The sequence below is a fragment of the Erithacus rubecula genome, assembly GCF_903797595.1.
Source record: "Erithacus rubecula genome assembly, chromosome: 10".
Lineage (NCBI taxonomy): Eukaryota > Metazoa > Chordata > Aves > Passeriformes > Muscicapidae > Erithacus > Erithacus rubecula.
The window spans coordinates 18,179,966-18,199,992 of NC_136662.1; the positions used below are offsets into that span (position 1 = coordinate 18,179,966).

The following is a 20,027-nucleotide window of genomic DNA, read 5'->3' on the forward strand; positions in this document are numbered from 1 at the left end:
AGCTATTGGTTTACTTAGTTTATTTAAAAACAAACAAAAAAAAACCAACAAGAAAACAGATTCCCATTCTAGGAGGAAATTAGTGGATTCTTATCTTGTTTAATCCTGGAAAACTGCTCATAATCCTATTCTGCTCTGATTAAAACCATTTTGTAATTTTCGGCCTATGTTTTCTCACAGCAAATTTAAACCCATTTATACTCCACTCTGAACATCTTATCTCCTTCACTAGTGTTTGTCCCACATTTGATACATTTAAGTTCCACACCTGCTCAGTACTCCTGGCAAACAGCCCCTTCTCATTGCCTTAAGCAACAGAATTAATTTCTGATCTCTACCATAAAGAATACTTCAACTAGTACATTCTGAGACACCGTAATTTACTCTTGGGCTTCTAGCTCCTACCACAAACATCTTGTTACTGTTCTCCAAAATCACAAATTCTGTGTTACCAGTGAAACTCTGTGTGCTATAACTGTGCTATAATGTGGCAGGTCATGGCACACATTTTGCATACTGGTCCTGTGAATCAGCCAAAGGAACTGAATTGCAAGAGAAGGCCTTTAAGAATGGCAGCAGAAGTAAAATAAATGAAGATCTATATGTGGACTGCAAAAAACCACACTGGATGCACCACAAGACTTTACAATATGACTTGAAAAAAGCATGTCCATTAATACCAGCTACAGAGGAAAAGCCTACCTAAGTGAGCCATGGGATTTCATTACATAAAATTACAAGGAACATCAAAATAAGTTCACTTTTTAAAAGTGAACTCTCCACACAATAACGAAAAAAAAAAAAAAATTACCACTGAAAGACAAGCTGCCTACAAAACAAAACTGCATCATCTGCTACCACAGCCTGCAGCAGACAGCACTAAATCTCTTCTCTTACTATAAAGTGTATCATGTATCACCACTGATTTCCCTATTACTCAGATTCAACTCATCTGAATGCTCCAGCCAGTGCTGCTTACCAATGAAAACCAGAAACAAGGACTAGTAACAGTTATTGAGAAGAAAGCAATTATATATTATTCTAAAGAAAAGCTGTATCTCTTACACAGAACTCCTTCCACATTGCTCCAGGCAATTAGCAAGTTTTGGATGCTAAATAAAAATAAATAAAAACAAGGTCATGGAAGTTATTCAATTACACCTTAACACCTGCTGTGTGCACCTGCAAAATCAGTCTTACTGTTTTAGTAAAAATGTCAAACACTGATGCATTTAAAAACCCCTTAATCTTGAAGCAGTATGCATTTGGAAATTTGAGTACAAATCCAAAGCAAGATTAATGTTTTCTTATCATCAGTGGATGAGGTAATTAGTTGTTCATGCCCAGAGCCAGATTAAGCCTTCCTTACATTAAAATTGTTTGCCCTTTTGTCTCTAATGAAAGTTTCATTTTTAGAGGACCTGATTCTTAAGCAAGAAAATTATTTCTTCCCCCACACAGATTCTCCAGGCTGCTTGAAAAGCATGCAAAGGTGACATCTCTCATGCCTGTAGTGGGTGAAACAGCAACCAGCAAGAGCCTGATTGATACAAGATACTGAAAAAGAGTAAAATCAGAAAAGTGACAGGGAAAAAATCTGGATGGGAAAAATGAGATTTCATAAGGGAAGTCTGATTTATTTTTTGTACAAAAACAATTTTTTTATACCTCTGCTAACCAATTTTTTTCAAACACTTCCTGACAGGTCAAGAATATTCTTTAGTGCAAACAAGAGATTAACAAGATTCTACCGCTTCTAGTCCTACATATAAACTAGAAAATAATTAAGTCTTTAGAGGTCTACTTTTATTTTCATATTTTGAAAAGCCATTCATTAGCAGTCCTTCAAAAGATGAGCAGAAAACTAGGAACTTAAAAGGCCAAAAGAATAAAACTGACAATGATATTAAAATTCTATAAAAACCCTAAGACTGGATATTGAAATTATACCCATGAAAGTTGTCATAAGGAACACAGACTATAGCAGGATCCTGAAACAAACTGCATTCCAGGAAAATGCTGGGATGGTCCATAGGAAGGCAATTAAGATTTGATCGACAGTTTTTTCACAATGTTCTTTAACAAACTGTTTTCATATCCTTGTATAAAACAAAGCATTTAAGAAATAAATAGGTCCTATACCCACAATTTTGCTTTTTGACAACATAATTTTAAGTGGTGCACTTAGAGTAAAACATTGAGAAGTGTCATTTTTTTAATTTGGTAATATAAACACGCAAAAATCCTTAGTTTTTACTCCATAAGCTGTAAAATTAATTTTCAGTTACTTATATTAAAACTGACACATTCCAGATTGAGGACCTTTTTAAAATCACAGTCTAGCACACACTGAATAAACCACAACATTGGAGATTCAGAAACAGAACTTCAGCTCTAATGGTTTCCTCAACCGTTTTCACTTAAAACAGCTTCAACTTGTATTTAATGTCTTGTCCTGATGGCTTTCTGAAGGTGGGGAAACAGAGTATTTAATAGAATATGCAATATCATACGATTATCTTATGCATGAAATGGTAAGAGATTTGAGACAGAAGTCCACTTGCCAATAGTGGTACAAATCTCTTTCATGATTCCAGGTAAATCACCTCATTATGCCTCAGTTCTCAGTGGTAGAATTGTGAGGACAAACTGATTAATGGTGTTGGCTATTCAAACTCCAGAACTGAATGCTTCATAAAACCAAACAAACTAACCTACTACACAAGTCAATTAGAGAACTACTGGTAAAGAACAGGCCAGACTGGCACCCAGGCCTAGGAATACACAAAGTGAAACTTACAGGATCAAGTTTTCTGGTATTCACTGCTTTTCAAGCAGGTGCCTTTAGGAACGAAGTTTAGCACAATATTTTTATTGTATGAAGGACCCAAGAAAAGGATACATTCAGACTTGTAATGAACACGAAAACCCTAATGAAGTGCTACCTTGTCAATCAGATGTAGGCTGAGACAGCCAAAAATAACAGGAAGATTTCCAATAGAGCAAAGAACCTGCATTCAGTACATCAACTTTTGAAGCAAAGTTGTCAAAAACATTATTATGTGTGCAGAGTGGGCACACAGCAAACAAAAACTTTAATGGGTTTCCTCTGCTCTCATGAACTTCTGAACAACCAGCAAAAAGTAAGACTGGCAGTGTCAGATGCTTGTTACTGTGAATGAACAGTCAGGCTTACTTGCCACTAAAAACACCAGCACCACATAGAACACAATGGAAACTACGTTTCCATAGTCCTTACAGGTTTTGCACATAAGTCCTCTCTTCATTCAGAAGTGCTACTTCTGAATGCAATTCTGTAAATCTAATCTTGATCTAATCTTTAAAGTACCAACCTTCGTTACCCAAGGTGCAAGATAACAAAATGGCCCAAAACTGCAGGCGCAGCAAGCAGCAGTGAGAGTGCTTCAGTAAAAGCTAGACAAGGCAGAAAGTCATGAAATGTTATGCTTTTGAGTGCTTTATGCACATCTCAGAATTTGTGATCAGCAGTGCTGCTACCCTTAGACATATTTCTTACTGTGCATTTATAATCTTGGCTTTACTCCCTGTCACATGCACTGCACACAAGCAAGTTGTCTATACTGTGCCATGTTACCTTGCTTTCACTGAGCATACTTGTTCTTCTGTCTGTGGGCAATTAACTCAATTTGTGACAACTAAGTTTCAGCAACCAGTTTAAACTTCTCATCAGACTTTTGGCATGGTCTGCAAAAAGCCTGCCAGCAAACTATGGCCACAAGAAGCAGTTGTTTTCAGCAGGGAAACTCATTCTTCAACGAGATCACTCTCCTGCTGCACCACAAACACAGCCAGCATACAGCAGCTTTTCAGCTACCTCTACTGTGGAGCTCTCTCACCTATATCACACAGGAGAGGGCATACCCTGTAGGACGTGCACCAGTGGTATGCGTTTACTAGAGGAATGACTCCAAAATACACAGTGCAGCAATCTGCTCAAGAACTTAATATAGGCTTCTTTCAAATAAGAGACCACTTTGTCCTCTGTGCCCAGACAAGCAGACAGGGAATAAAAAGGGCAGAAGCAGCTGCTGCCATTCATACACAGCATCTGACTTAGGAAAACTTGTGTGGTTTTCAGGACTACCTCATGTCTTCTCTAAGCCATTTTCTGGAAAATAAACAGAAGATCAACACTGCTGCCTGTGAAGATATTTTCTATTTTCTAACAGATGCTCTGCTTGTTGTCTCTCAGGGCCCCTAAGCAGACCTGCCTGGATTACCAAAAAGAGGGACACCCTGACACATGGACTCGTCACTGATCAGGAAATAAAACTGTAAGGTCAGGATTCCATTTTCAGTGCAGATATTTCCTTATTGCATATGTGAATTTAACAAATACTCCCAAACTGACCTATGACAAAATGTGATTCTCTACATGACAGAAACATTCAGTTCAGTTCAACTGATTTTATCAATTTTTATTTTCTTTAATATGTATTTTCTTCACCCCTTAAATAGTCTAGTCTGTGCATTAATCCCTTGCTGGATCTCTCTCTTTGTGCCACCTACGCACACATACTCGTCTTGAAGTTTCACCTTGTCTCAAGAGAAGTCTTTCTCTAGGGAGTATATAGCCTGTAACACTGCACTTTATTAGCATCAAAAAGAGCTTCAAAAAGAAACCTCAGGACTTAAGCACTCATTGAAGTTCTGTTGCAACATTTATTTAAACAGGCAATTTGGCTAAAACGGCCTAAACAGACAGGGAACAAATCGTATTATTAAGACTATGACAAAAACAAAAACAAAATTCCATCCCAGATCACAGCAAGAGCTCCAAGCAGCCTTTCTGCCTTACATGGGAGTGTTTTAATTATGCAGCTGGAAATTAAAAGTCTATAAACTGTTGGTTTTATTCAAACAGCAGCCTTTTATCACATCTGGGCACTGTTTATTGAAGAGCTTACTGCAAGACCAAGTGAGCAAAAGCAGAGGAAAAGCAGAAAACTGAAGCCCAGCACAAGTCACTGACCCAACAGTGCAGGCATGCCTGAGTCAGGGCCAACCATGAACACAAACTTTCTGAGCATCACTGAATTGCCTAGAAGAACATTTGTGTAGAGCTACTTCCTCAAGCATTAGGTGGATAACACTGTATCAAAATCCTAGAAACAAACACAACCTTTTAATTACACTGCCAGAAAGATAACACTGACCAAGAAGGACACAGAGTCCAGCCTGAACAGGCTCCAGCTTTCCCAGCTTTCAATTCCAGTCATTCAGAGTCTTTGTGTGAGTTCCCCTCGTGAGGTAACCTTTAAAAAATTCAGCTCTTTTGAAGACCAGGAAATTCAGTTATGCACAGTATAATTATACAGGACACTCCTTACAATACAAAACACAATTATAAACCAATGACTTCCAGTTAAGTTCAATAAAAGACAGTAATACCTTAATTTTCTGGTGAATATGCCTCAGTGAATCTGCTGTACCCATGTCCATGTTGTCACTGATGCACACAAAATCAAGCTTCATTTTTGTGTCCAGGTTTAGCATCTTTTGGATTTCCTTCCTTGTAATCACAATGACCTCTAGGACAAAAGAGAGCGAGATGAGAAGAAGCAGAAAAAAAACTAAATCACACTTATCACAAATAGGATACACCCACTTATTAATTTAAAAAGGCTGATGGAATTGTCAAAAGGCTTGAGTAACCATAACTGGGCTCTCCACCCAGCCAAGCTCTTTTGGCAACAGTAACTTTTCAAGAAAAGAATTAAACTCCTAATGAATATGAAAGCAATCTCCCCCGCTTTGCTGGGTGGAGGTTGTTACTGAAAGGGACACATGCATGTGTGGCATGAGTTAGCAAGATAGAACAGACACTTTAATCACTAACCAGCAACCTCAAACCATATGTCCTCAAACAGACCAATGAGCCCCCGTGTTCATGTCACCAACACTTTAGAGCTCTGTCTTTTGCTGCCCTGATCCTGTGTAATCCTCTGTGGACACCACCACCAACCACACTATTACAATACAATGGTTAAACTATTTCTCAGCATCAGCTTGGCAAGAAAATGAAGTAATATATGAGCAACAAACTCATTCCATCTACAAAAGAAAAAGGATAAATGCATATTTGAAGGAAATCAACACTGGCATGAAAGCATATTTTCCAAAATGAAGAATGTGAGAACAGAAGCTCTGCAAAGAAAAGACTGAGGAAACAACATGACAAGAAACCTTTTCCCCCAGTCTCAAGAACAGGAAGGAAAAGCAACCATCAGATTTTCCAGTTAAAATATCCCCTCAAAACACCCCAACACTATAACACTACATTCCACATGGGATTATAACTGAGAAGTATGGGAAATAATAAATAGGAATGATAATAGTACAGGCAAGATGAAAACACATCAAGAATAAATCTGCATCAATCAAAATTCAACTCATCTTGAATCTATTAAATAAAGGAAAGAGGAAGGAACTGTAAACATGGGAATTGTGTGGCATTTTGGTGCCAGAGACATGGCTGCTCTTCCACTCCCATACTGGATGCCAACATAGATTCCAAAGAGGATGAAGAACTTAGAGAAAGGGACTGAAAGCAGACATCGAATTAGGCAAAGAATTAACTTAAGAAGAGGTGTCAGGTGCAAGTTGTAAGCTTATGCAGTTCAGCATAAACCTGGTGAGCTGGGCAAAAGTGTCCTAAATATCAGGAGAGATGAAGCACTGGCAATTAGGGCAAAAGAGACACAGTGAGTCAGCCCATGAACACCCACTTATTTATATAAGCAAGTATGAGGTACTAAAGTCTTTTGTAGTACTTAATAAAAATCATCCAGGGAGAGAATTCATGCCACTGCATCATTTAACGCAGGAACGTACAGCTTGGTCACGGGCATGAAGCAAGGAAGGAGCAGGAAGGTGGCAGTTTGCTTACTGAAGCTAAATACATTTACTGAACACAACCCTGCATGTCCACATTTCCACTGGAGACAGCCAAGCTGAAGAAGCACGTGTGAGAAAGGAGAAAGAGCTGACTGCAGCAGCATCACAGAGCCACAGCACGGCTCAGGCTCAAAGGAACCACACTGAATCATCTGATTCAACCTCCCTGCTCAAGCAGAGTCATCTCCAATTCTCCAATCACATTGTACAGGATTGTGTCCAAATGGTTCTGGAATATTCCGAATGAGGGAAATCCCACACCCCCTCTGGACAGCCTCTCCCAGTGCTCAGTCACCTGCACATTAAAGAAGCTTTTTCTCATATTCAGGTGGAACTTCCTGGGAATCAGCTTCTGTCTGTTTCCTCTTACAAGCATTGCTTGGCACCACTGAGCTGAACCTGGTCCATGCTCTGACACCCCCTTCAGAGACTGATAAATATTGATGATGTTTCCTCAGTTTTCTCTTCTTGAGGCTGAACAGGCCCAGCTCCCTCAGCATTTCCTTGTAAGGGAGGTGCTCCAGTCCCTTTATAATCTTTGTTGCCCTCCTCAGGACCTGCTCCAGAAGCTCCATGTCTCTCCTGTACTGAAAAGCCCATAACTGGACATAGAACTCCAGATACAGCCTCACTAGGGCAGCTACTAGTGGTCAAGAGCATCAAGTGGAAATGGTTATTTCTGAATAAAGAGCCACACAAAGCACAATACTGAGTACACAGAAGATTTTAGCTATCTACATTTCCATTGCAGGATAAAAGTATTGCCAAAAAAAAAAAAATAAGGCAGGAGAATAGGCAAAGAAGGCAGACATTCAGAATGCAGACTTCAACAAAAAAACCAAACAAAAACAAAACCAAAGGACAACAGTTCCTTAGGTCTTTCTAATTAAACAGAATAAAGGTAAAGTCGGTTCTTAGTTTTGTTCCTTCACACTGAAATAGTAAGAGGCTAACATGGTTAATAATGAGCTGATCTTTACATCTTCACAGAAGAAAGAAGCAGACAGGAAAAAAAGCCACAGATTCAGGACGAAGCACAGAATAATCACAGAGACAAAACAGAGAAGCAGAAACACAAAATACAAACACAAACATAAAAAATGCTTGAAAGGTGTCAGGAAGAAGCTTTCTAAGAAGCTAGGGAAGATGCCATAGAAAGATTAGGTCCAGCACTCAAAAGGTGAAGAAAAGCCTAAACTCACTAGATACTCACCAGGTACTAAACACCACCTTAGTCCCACTGTGAAACAAAACCCACAGGTGAGCAACACGAGTCTGTCATTCCCCTGCCCTGCTCTGGCCAAACCCCAGCCCTGGTTCTGCGCTGCCACACGGACTGAACGCCTCAGACAGCGCCAGTAACCCTGAACTTGGGGCCAGGCTGAAACAACAAACCACGAGCCATCCCCAGAGAGCTGACACTTCTCACGCTGCTGCCATTAACGACTCTGAGAAAGAAACACGAGAGACTCATGGTTAGCAACCCAGGGAAAGGCAAAGCTGGGAAAAGCCTCAAATCAGAGAATCACTAATGTTGGAAAAGACCTTTAAGATCATCAAGTCCAACCAACCAGTACTAGCACCATTTTCACCACTAAACAATGTCCTCAATACACTCATGGTTTTTCAACACTTCCAGGAATGGTGACTTCACCAATTTTCAGGGCAATTTGTTCCTATGCTTTAAAGTGTCTCCAGTGAAAAAAAAAATTCGTAATATCCAATCTAAACATCCCCTGGTGCAACTTGAGACTATATCCTGTCACTTGTTACCTGCGAGAAAACACTGACACACTGACCTCCTTTCAGTCACTTGGCGAGAACAGAGGGAGAGGGTGCAGGCACAGAGTGGAGAGGGCAGGAAGGGATGTGACACGGGCCCACAGCTCCAGCGCAGAGATGAGCTACAGCACCTGCCCTGCCCAACTGGGCACCTGCGACACGGCGTTAGAACGGCAGGGGAATGGACGGGAGCGGAGGTGGTGACTGGGACAGCCCACAGTGACTGGGACACCCTGCAGTGACCGGGACATCCCGCAGTGACCGGGACATCCTGCAGTGACCAGGGACACCCTGCAGTGACCGGGGACACCCCGCAGTGACCGGGGACAGCCCGCAGTGACCGGGACATCCTGCAGTGACCAGGGACATCCCGCAGTGACTGGGACATCCTGCAGTGACTGGGACATCCTGCAGTGACCGGGGACACCCCGCAGTGACCGGGACATCCTGCAGTGACCAGGACATCCTGCAGTGACCAGGGACAGCCCGCAGTGACCGGGGACAGCCCGCAGTGACCGGGGGCAGCCGGCAGTGACCGGGGACAGCCCGCAGTGACCGGGGGCAGCCGGCAGTGACCGGGACAGCCCGCAGTGACCGGGGACAGCCGGCAGTGACCGGGACATCCTGCAGTCACCAGGGACAGCCCGCAGTGACCGGGGACAGCCGGCAGTGACCCGGGACAGCCCGCAGTGACCGGGGACAGCCGGCAGTGACCGGGACATCCTGCAGTCACCAGGGACAGCCCGCAGTGACCCGGGACAGCCCGCCGTGTCTCACCTTCGAAGCCAGCGCGCTCCAGGAGGTTCAGCGGGTACCAGAGCAGGGGCCGATTTCCCACCGGGAGCAGTGGCTTCGGGATGCTGGAGGTCAGGTCCATCATGCGGGAGCCGCCTCCGGCCGCCATCACCACGGCCTGGAACTCCATCGTGTGGCGGAGTGACACAGGGACAAGGCAGAGCCTCACCGGGACAGGGGAGACAAGGCCAGTTCACGCCGCCGGTCCCTGCAACTGCTCCCAGCACTGACAGCGCAGCAATGGCGGCGCGGCCGCGCTGCGCCTGCGCGCGGACAGCCGAGAGCGTCGATGCTGGGCGAGCACCGATAGAATCGATCCGCGTCCCCGGTGGGCTCGGGCGGCCTCCACCCCGTCAGGACGGCGAGAGGAGCACCGAGCGATGGAGCACCGAGCGCTGCCGAGCCCCGAGTCACGGAGCCCCGCCGAGACGCGGGGGGCGCTCGGCAGAACAGCGGCGCCAGGCGGCAGCGGGCAGGACTGCAGGGGGTAAGGGGGACAGCGGGGGCTCCGTGTGGGGACACTGGGGGCAGTTTGCAGTGTGCTCCCCACGCCATGTCCAGAGAAGGGACAGGACTCACAGCACCCGCCTGCCTCGCTCTCCACCCCACACGACTCAGTGCGGGCACAGCACCCAGTGCCACGCTGCCCCTTCCAGTTGCCACGCGCTCCTCTCCAGCCCTAGAGAAGCACAGGCACAAACAGAACCTGGGGCAGCACAGCAGGATCTGGCCCTGCAGTTTTATTGAATCCAGTGTTCCCAAGGCTCCCATGGCATGGGCACATGGGGGTCTCACTCATCCCATGGGTTCTTGTCGGTGTCGATGGACATGCAGTTGTACACAGCGTAGCGCAGCAGCTCCTCGCAGACCTTGGCCCTGGCAGGGGGAACACTAGGTCACAGCCATGCTGGGCACAGAAAACCTCAGGCTTCCCTCCCCACACCTGTCTGGACATTTTCCAGGGGAAGGCCTGGGAAGTCTTGATGGGAACCCCAACATCAGCTCCAGGGAACGGGGAGCATCCCTATCCCCTGCTCAACTCACGAGGAATAGCTGGGCAAGAAGAAGGTGCAGGAGCATGTGCAGGCCTGTGGCATCAGGTCCAACGCATCCAAGCTTGAGAGAAAGGAGAGTCAGACCCCAGCACAGCTCAAAGACCTCACATCATGTGAGGACCCCAGCATGGCACAGGGACCCCAGCACAGGCAGGATGGACTCACTTTGACCTTTCTGGGTAGACGTGGATCTCAACTGGGAGGCGACTCCGGCCGGTGACGAACTTGAGGAAATGGCTGAGATCCTCTGAGGGGAAAGCCAGAGTTCAAGTCTCAGGGACAGGACTGTCACAGCAAGATCTGCCTTGCAGAATCACCCCAGGAGCATGGGGCAAAGCTAAGGGATGCTCTCAGAATCCCAGGAAGGGCAAGGAGGGATGACCTCAGTCAGGGGCCCAGAGCACTGGGTACCCCATACTCTGGCCCATCCTACTGCATGTGAAGAGCAGGGAAAGGCTTGGGGTCACTCACCGCTGGTGAAGTTGTTGAGTGCTTCCAAGAAATACTGGATACGGGTATCATCAGCAGTGAAGTCATCAAACTTGACTGTGACAGAAAGAGTGCAATGGCTTACATAGAAACTCACAGCAAAGCAGAGGAAAGGAGGAGACTCTCTTCTCCTTGGTGAGCCCATGAGAGCCCCTGGCACCCCTGAGGGGACCCAGCACCTTGTGTCATGGTGGGTGGAGAAACAGATCCTAGCCTGCAGAGTGGCCACTCACCTCTGCCCATAGCAGCTAAGGACCAGATGGACCAGAGTGGGGTCCAGTGGGGTTTGCTGCTAAACCTGAAGCATCAAGGACCCTCTGGCTTATCCTCCCCCAGGCTCTCAGGCACCTCATTACCAGAATGCATGTGCAGGACAAGCATTATCTAGGGGATCCCCTGCCCTTTACAAGGGCAGGGAGCAGCTCTGGGCTGGCCCTGTGACTTACTGAACTTCTGTAGTTCAGCCACTGTGATCTCTGGGTCCCCACAGATCCTTTTCTCCATCTGCTGCCAGGTGAGCAGGTCCAGCACAGGCTGCGGCACCACATGGAGCAGCCCGGCACGTATAGCTGCAATCTGTGGGACACAGGATGGGCTCCATGCCACCACAGTGGGTCTGAGCCCTGGGCAGCCAACTAGGGCTCTGGGGACAGTGACCACAGGACCCCAAAAGGGATCCTCAGGGCACATGGACATACTGGGCATAGGATGCACTAAGAAACCATCCAGCTGCAGCTGGTGACAGCTGGGACACATTTTGGCAACCACCAGTCCCACAAGTACTGGGATGTTTTGCCACAGGAGCAGGGCCCCCTTTCAGCCCTGTCAGCCCTGGGGGACAGTGTCACCTGCTCCCTGCTCTCCTCCAGCCGAGCCTTTTGCACCAGGCGGATGAACTCCCTGCGGTCCTCGTAGCGCACAGCGGTGTTGCTGCCATTGGGGATCAGCTCCACCATGCGCTGGTCACTCAGCACTGTCGTGTAGGTCAGCTCATTCCCAAACTTGAACTCAAATCCTTCCTTGTCCACCTTTTCCAGCACCTCCAGCAGCTTCACCTGCAATCCAGATGGGCAATAGCCACCACAGTGGAGCCAGAGCAGCCATGAGAGCAGCAGCACTGCCCTGCCAGCACCCAGCCCTGCTCACCAGCTCTGCGTCCACAGTGGCAAAGTCCTTGCTCCAGCTGATCTCCTCCCCTGCCAGCTGCTTCCACACCAGCGCCGGCAAAGACAGGATCTGCCAAAAAGAGTGGACACAAGCATTCTACCCCTGCCTCTCCTTCACCCAAGGGCAGCCCCTCTGCCCAAGACAGGGTGGCCCCTGCCAAGCCCCCTCACTGGCCAGGAAGGCTCTGCTGTGCTCACCAGAAACTCCTTGCTCCTCAGGGCTGCTCCCATCAGCTGCCCAATCCACTCATACTTGGCGAAGTCCTTGCAGGAGGGGTTGGGCACATACATGTCCCTAGTGTCACTGCTGCTGTTAGCCTGTGGGAGAGACACTTAGGACACAGAGATCTGACAAGCCCAGCACGGTCTCTCCTGCAGTCTCCCCCACAATCACCCCTCCACCTACATCTCTAGCCCTTTACATCCCTCCAGGAGATGTCCACCTCCCAGGTACAAGCACAGCTCCCCCAGTCAATAGCCCTGTGAGCATTAAGATAGGGCTGATACCCCAGGTTTTGCTGACTGACTCCCCTGGCCTGGACAGGCAGATAGTGGGATGCCAAACCTGATTGGAGGTGCGCACAAAGAATGGCAGGGGCACCGGGACATCGCTGGAGCTGGGACACAGTTCCTCTGACACATCTGACAGGCTGTCCCGAAAGCCCCCACCTGCAGGGGGGGCAGAGGATGGTTAGTGCCTGACACACCAGGGCCAGACACTGAGCCACAGGATCTGGCCAAGCTGCCCCCCTCCCTGGGGCAGCAGCAGCACTGGTGGGGAGATACAGGGATGATCTCATGTTTGCAGAGCAGGGCTGCTTCTCCCAGAGCAGCTGGGACAGCATGGGCACCCACTGAGCTGCACTCCAACACAGGAGACACTAGAGGAGACCTCTCACCATTGTCAATGATCCCCTCAGTGATGAAATCGCATTCCCACCACTGGGTGTAGGTCAGGGGCCACCTGTGGGGAAGCGACAGCCCCATGTACATTCCTCCTCTGAGCATACCAGTAGCACCTGGAATGCCCTTGCACCCTGCTCTGGAGAAGTGACACCCCACAAATATGACACTGAAGACCTACCTGTAGTCCAGGGGCTGATTATTCTTGGAAGATCTGAGGCCATCATAAAGCTGGAAAGTAGTAGAGCAGAAAGGGGATGAGATGGGGGCAAGATACCTTCTGCAGTGGCAGGTACCTGGCACAGGGCATGGTGTTGCTGTACCTGGGTGAAGACGGCGTTCCTACAGCTGGGGTCCAGAGCGGGGTTGGCACGGTGCTCCCGGGCCAGGAGCCGGTTGATGTAGAGCTTTGGCAGGGTGTGAGGAGCAGAGCTCTCTGAGGACTGCAAACAGTGGGCAATGAGGGCTTCACTCTGCTTGGACAGCAGCAGGAATGGCTTCATGCTCTAACAAGAGACAAGCAGGGATGGTTAGAGGTCTGATCCTGCCACCATCTGCTGTCTTTTCCTCTTTGTAAGTCAGCACTGGTGTCACAGGGGATGCTCCTCCATCTCCCAGGCAATGCCAAACATAGCAGCTCTCAGCCCTGGGGTAGTCTGTCCCCATTGGATCAAGGAGGAAACACCACAGCTCCCAGAAAACCTGAACCTGTGAGAAGATGCCCCTGCTGGCATCTTCCCAGTGAAGCCTGGCACATGCTCACCCTGAGTGCATTGAAAGTGCCGATGCTGTCCTCAGAGAGGGGAATCAGGTAACAGAGGACACTTTCCAAGAGCTGGACAAACCTGGAGACAGGAGAGAAGCAGTATGAGGCTGCAGGAGAGCAGCATTTCACCACAATCCCTAGGCACTGTGCTCCCTGAAAATGGATCCCTTTCAGCCCATGGAGGAACATCAGACACAAGGGGAGCATCCACCCAGCACCCTCTGGCCAAGCACTTTGTTTCATTTCCCCCAAGAAAATGCTGCAAACAAGGGCAGCCCAGCCCATGCTGCTGCACTGCAGCTGAATCACTGCAGAGGGTCTCTGTGGGGCCAGTACTGACCCCAGCCCCTGCAGGTCAGGGTATGATGATTTTTGGGACTGAGATCACTGTAGAAATTGTGGCAGCCCTGTGCCGTACCTCTGAATGAGCACAGCTCGCCGGTACAGCACATCAGCATCCACCCCTTCCAGCAGAGGGTAGCGAACCAGCCGGGCTGGCTGGAACATGTCAGCGTTCAGGATCAGGTCCCACTCCCAGAAGGACATGATCTTAATGCCCTGCAGACGGACATTGTACCCTTGGTCTGCCAAGAGAATAGTGATGCTGTGTGTGCTGCAGCCAGCACGGCTCAGATGCTGCTACCAGGGGTGAGGTACCCCCAGCACCTGCAGCATCTCATATGAAGCTCATTCCTCAACCTTCCCACCAGTGGATCCCAAAAACCATCCAGTGTGGTAGAAAGAGCCACAGGTGCCAGAACTAGCAGTTTTAGGGCCAGGCTGGGCTGGCAGCACAGTCTGGATGCACAGGCTCACCCCGGCACTCCAGGAAGCGGATCTCCAGCACCGGCATGTGGGTTTTCATGTCCCGGAGGATGCAGATGTTCTGGTAGCTGTTCCTGCACACAGCACAGAGGGAGATGGAAGAGCCATGAGGCACAGACAACTGTGAGGTGGCCAGCAAGGCACAGGCCACCCTGGCCCCTCAGCCAAGGATGTGCTTCTACCCATGCAAAAGCCCCCCCACCTCACCAGAGCTGTGGCAGGAGGTGCCCAAGCAGAGAGAAGAGGCTGTCAGAGGCACAGAGATGTTCTGGAGAAGGTGGAAGCTGCATCCAAAAAGCCAGAAAAGAGCACAAATTCAAAGCAGTACAAGAAGACAAGATGACTGAGAGCATGTCACTGTTCTTGGGGGTTCCCAGGACATCTACAAGGGCAGAACCATCCTTCAAGCAAGGGGGGTGTGTTTTTGAAAGAAACAGTGATCTGTGTAAATGAGTGTCACAGCCTGTGGTGTCTCCTTAGACTTGAGATCACCTCAGGAGGACATAAAGGTGGTCTGGGATTCAGGTTTTTCTGATGGCCGCCAAGGAGAGACTGGAGGAGGATGCTCTCAGAGGTTTCAAGGTTGTTTATTGTTTCTTATCTCAAAAGTTCTTTGTCCAGCCAATAGCAATCTGTTCAGCCAGACATCCAGGGTGGAATCCACCTGGCAGAGGCAGGTCTTATCTTTTCTACTCTAAATTACATACTTACTATTTACAATTATTTTCCAATACACTACAATCTTATAACATTGTCCAGCTTTGTCCCCATCCAATCTGAGAGTCCCAGCATGCCATCCAACATTGATGACATGAAGAAGAAGGAGGAAGAAGGCATACCACACCCCGAATCCTCCATGTTAGCTAAAGCCCTCTAATATAAACATTCCTAAAAATCTACCTTTGCTATATTCTAATAATCTAATTTATACTTTACTTATTTTGCTAGTTTGTATTTCTTCCCTCAATGTTGGTGGATTTTTCCAGGGGCACAAATCCAGCCCCAGAGACTTCAGGGTCCCATTCCAGGATCTTTGAGGGCCTTGTCAGGGTGGTCTCAAGGCCTCCAGGGAAGCCAGGGGAACACCCTGGACTCCCACAATGAGCAATTTACTAAGTGTATTTGCAACACCTTTGTCAAAGTCCCATTAAAGTCCTGTGAGCCCATGGGGAAAAAACCACTGCAAGTATTCATCCACAGTGAGGAGCTGGCTCCTGCCACTGCAGAGGACACCTCTGCAGTCTCATGGGTGCTTCTTCAGAGACAGATTTCACTTGTCAGCCAGAAAACATCAACCAGGCACGTTTTGGGGGAAGGTGAAGGAGACCTTTGCAGTCCTGTATAAGCCCCTAGCTGCCATGAGAAGGGTGCTCAAGGCCAGGGTGAAAATAGAGGTGAAGCACCCCAGGACTTCTTGGCTACAGCATGGCAGAGATGCTCAGGAAGGTGACAGCAATGGCGTGTGTTCCCAGAAGTGAGAAGGAAGAGGCAGAAAGACCACCAAAGTCACCAGGCAGAAGGAAGCACACTGCAGACCAGCTACAGCATGCAGGAGAAGAGACTAAGGCACTTGACTGGCACATGGAAGCAAGGGACCACCACACCAGATGTACAGATGTAGCCTATACCCAGGGAGCTCTGACCCTTGGAGAGCCACTGCCACTAGCAAGTCACCCAGAACCAACCCCAGCCCCATCCTTAACACGTGCTCAGGATGCAGAGATAACTCAGGAGCTTGGCACAAGCTGGGCACAGGCTGCTCCTCACTCATTACTCACTCATTAATTAGGACTGTTCTCAGGTGCTGCAGCCTGCTTAGTGTTCCCCCATACACAGCCACTCGCCTGGGTACATAGGAGTTGGACTGCCCATCCAGCATCAGCCACAGTCTCCTGGGGGTGAGAAGAGCAAGGAACAGCGTTGTCCTTCCCTCATAAGCTGCCTGGGCCCAGAGATGCCTCCAGAGTTGTCCCAGGCCTGGAGCAAAGCTGTGTCTTCCTGGGGTGCCTTTGGCAGCAACTCTCCCACACCTCAACCCCACATCCCCAGCTGCAGCTGAGGAAAAGCTGGGTTGAAGAGGAAGATGGTGCTTTGCCCCACACCCTGCCCTTCCCTGGCACAGCTGTTGGCATGGAGGGAACACCCCGAGGTCTCACTTGACAATGGCGCCTTTCTTCATGTTGAGCCGCACCCAGTGCTGCCCCGGGGGCCCGCTGCTCTCCCAGAAGGTGTATGTCAGGTTGTCTGTCAGATGGGCTGCAACACAATCCTCCTGCAAGAGAGCAGTGAGCAGAGGGAGAGAGGTGAGCATCCTTGGACACACCGTGGCCTCCTCTGAGATGTGTTTTGTGAGTACAAAGGAGGTCAGAAACAAGCCAATCCCTTAGTTTGTTAGGCTGTGGGTGGATGGTGGCCCCCTGACATAGCAAACTGGACATGGCTGTGGACCCCTAGTGCCCCAGAAACACAATGGAGTTTTGCTCCCAACAGCTTTGCTAGAGCAGCAAACCCCCCCACCATCCCCTGCTCCTCACAGACAGGACAGCCACAGCTGGCCACTCGCTCCCTACATCTATGGTGATATTCACATCTTATGCTGATTTTAGGCTGCAGAGGAGCCCCACTACGCACCGTGTGTGAGGAGACCTCGATGCTGCTGATGTGCTCCTTGGTGCAGTCCACACGCTGCAGCCTCTTCTCGCTGTGATCGTACAGGAAGCGCCCCAGCTCCATGTCATGTTCATAGGTCCAGCCTGGGGGCACGAACCTGCAGGGAGTCTCTGTGTTAACAGGATGAGGAGACCACACTGTGCTCCAAACCTGCCCACCAGAAGTGTGCAGGAGCCTTAGCTGAGAGTAGCAGCAGTCTCACGGCCACCAAATTGGCATGGTGCCAGGCCACTGTCTCTGCAGCAGACAGATGGCACAGCTCTATCTCATCACCAGCACACCAGGTATTTATGGCCACTCCATCCCAGAGCAAATTGCAGTACACAGTCACTCCAATGGTCTGTGGAGCAAAGGCCATCTTTGCTTGAGCAGTGCTGAGGTACCAATGTAAAAAGGCTCCTCAGGGCACTCATCCTCCGCCCACCAGACCCTGAAGCCAGTCGTGGCACTGCAGGCAGGTCCAGACCCTGGCCAGCAGCCCCTCAGGATGCTGCACTCCTGCTCTAGGAGATGCATTCATACCGAAACTTCTGCACCGCGGCCTCATCCTGCTCTAGGAGCCTGGGCATCTCTCCAAGGCGCATGGAGTACGTCAGGTCCACCACTTGCTCCCAGCTGCAGCAGCAGGGGCAGAGGAGTCACACAATGGAAAAGACATGTCAGTGCTCAGTGTGTCCATTACTGCCTTAGCCTGAAGTGTTGTCAGCAGTAGCGGGGCACTGGAGGTGACATCTGTGGAACAGCTGTGGGAAGGATGAATGTCCCTGCACCCGGGTACAGGCTGGGACAGAGCAGGGGAATCCCGCTCCGCACCTGACCTTCCATCATGAACGCCCCTGGCATCATCTTTATTCTGTGCAGGCGCTGCCACAAGCTAACAGGATTAGTCTAGGAGGGAGCACGCACCTGCCCGGCAGACTGTGCAGGATGTGTCCCACCTGCACTGGAGGGAGGGAGTGAGTGGGATGTGCTGGGTGTGCCCAAGGGATTTGGGATGGTTGGGTTGCATGCGCTCTGTGGGACCGGTCACACGCGTCTCCAGCGCCCAGAGCCCAGTTCCTGCCCGGGGCCATACCTGACAGCAGGTCTATAATCAACCCCCAGAGTTTGGTGCTGACATTGGATCCTCTGCACGGAGTCAACCGGGACTAATTTATCTCCTCTCTCTCCGAACCTCTGCGCCAGCACCCAGCCTTCCTCCAGGCCACGGGTGCCCGTGTACTCCTCCAGCTGCTCCTGAAGGCACATCGCGTCCTGTCACCGCCGTCGGGACTCGGCGTGCCCGGGAGGTTCCCGGTGCCGGTCCCGCGTTACCTTGCTGAGCTTGACCCAGAGCCCGGCGCCGTTGCAGTACTCCTCGCCGGTGGCGCGCAGGCAGCCGCCCTTCCGCACCTCGATGGTGGCCCGCGCCGCCCGCTTGCCGCCCCGCGCCGGCCCCGGGCTGTCCCACACGCTGAGCAGGCTGCGGGCGGCGGCGGCCGCGGCGGCCGCGGGGTCCTTGCAGATCTTGTACTGCACCTCCCGCGGCACGTAGCAGAGCGCGGGGGGCAGCGCCTGGGCGCGGCGGAAGCACTCGCTGCACTGCAGCAGGAACCGCAGCCGGCCCAGGATCTGGTGCGGTGCCTCCCCGCCCGCCCTCATCGCGCTCGGGACACCGGCTCCGGCCGCTGCTCTGCGACCCCGGCTGTCCCGGCCGTGCCGCCCGGAGTGCCCGCCGTGCCCCGCCCCGCCCCGGGCAGCCCTGGCTTCCCGGCTGCCGCCTCCTCGCCGGGCAAGCGCCGCTCCGCCCGTGCCCCGGGCACGCCCCAGCGCTTCTTCAGCGCTCTCGGGCAGCTGGCGCTGCGCTCTCCAGCTCCGAGCCCGCTTTGCCAAGATGCGGCTCTGTTAACGCCCACTTCAGTAACCGGCAGGAGCTGACCCGGTCACAGGCATCGCCGTGCCCTGTGGCTTAGGACTCCGCTCCTGTGGCGTCAAGGCACTGGGCTACAGCTCCAGCATGGACAGGGAAAAGAGGTGAGTGAGAATTCTGGTATAAGAGAGCCAGCTTCTGGCTGTTGTATCCCTGCCCTGCGCAGGCTTGCAGCAGGTGGAGATGCTCCAAGAGCACTTGTTGGGAAGGAGAGGCTTCCCTGCCCAGAACAGCTTTATCCCAGGCAGCAGAGGCATCCTAGCAGCAGGAGTGAGGGCATGACACCCAGCAGCACCCAACCCTGTCTGGAACACTGGCAGTGTGTCACACCGTGTCACGTCTGCTTGTTACATACCACAGCAAGGCGGTGGCAGAGAGCAACTCAGCTCCACCCCATCCTACCTTAATTTCTTCAGGTTGAGCACAAATGGCTGAGTTGAGGGATCATGAAGCAGGCTGGCAGAGCTCAAAGGTCCCCACACTCCCCTGGTGTCTGCCTGCTTTCCTGGCAGGTCAGAGTCCAGCTCCATCCCTGCCTGCAAAGGCACAGTGCAGAGAGATCCAGTAGCTGTTCATCCCTGCAGTGTTATCTATTGAACAGGTGTGACTGTGCCTCACAATGGCCACCTGCTTTGCCATGAACCACAGTGAACAAGAAATGTGGACTTTGGCCCTGCTCTTACCTGCAGTAATCACAGCCAGGAAGGTCCTGGGCCCTCCCTCTGCAG

At 50.2% G+C, this 20,027-nt stretch overlaps 2 protein-coding genes across 2 annotated transcripts in view; both read right to left on the reverse strand.

Annotated features, from left to right (window-relative positions):
• The window catches only part of EIF2B3 (eukaryotic translation initiation factor 2B subunit gamma), a 99,143-nt gene extending 89,303 nt beyond the window's left edge, over window positions 1-9,840 (reverse strand). The window contains exons 1-2 of the mRNA XM_079313309.1: window positions 9,499-9,840; window positions 5,434-5,573 (exon numbers count right to left, since the gene is read on the reverse strand). Of these exons, the coding sequence (XP_079169435.1) occupies window positions 5,434-5,573; window positions 9,499-9,646 (288 nt within the window). The 5' untranslated portion in view covers window positions 9,647-9,840. The remainder of the gene's footprint in view (window positions 1-5,433; window positions 5,574-9,498) is intronic.
• A 383-nt stretch (window positions 9,841-10,223) lies between these two features.
• Window positions 10,224-19,146, reverse strand: LOC306806032 (E3 ubiquitin-protein ligase HECTD3-like). The gene is made up of 21 exons (XM_079314413.1): window positions 18,705-19,146; window positions 18,466-18,626; window positions 17,913-18,005; window positions 17,352-17,487; window positions 16,877-16,992; window positions 16,499-16,612; window positions 14,712-14,794; window positions 14,314-14,479; window positions 13,893-13,974; window positions 13,453-13,635; window positions 13,311-13,360; window positions 13,126-13,190; window positions 12,792-12,895; window positions 12,425-12,544; window positions 12,207-12,296; window positions 11,909-12,115; window positions 11,507-11,636; window positions 11,043-11,117; window positions 10,737-10,818; window positions 10,561-10,632; window positions 10,224-10,392 (listed from the first exon to the last, which is right to left on the reverse strand). Exons 1-21 carry the CDS (start codon window positions 19,029-19,031, stop codon window positions 10,308-10,310), a joined length of 2,541 nt encoding a protein of 846 aa, XP_079170539.1. The 5' UTR covers window positions 19,032-19,146; the 3' UTR covers window positions 10,224-10,307.
• Window positions 19,147-20,027: the final 881 nt, after the last annotated feature.

Excerpts from the sequence above, each read along its gene's own strand:
- LOC306806032 (XM_079314413.1), bottom strand. The coding sequence starts at position 19,031 with ATGAGGGCGGGCGGGGAGGCACCGCACCAGATCCTGGGCCGGCTGCGG. Across the intron at positions 12,896-13,125 it reads TGAGGGGATCATTGACAATG|GTGGGGGCTTTCGGGACAGC; the intron begins GTGAGAGGTCTC and ends CCCCCCCTGCAG. Across the intron at positions 12,545-12,791 it reads TTGTGCGCACCTCCAATCAG|GCTAACAGCAGCAGTGACAC; the intron begins GTTTGGCATCCC and ends TCTCTCCCACAG.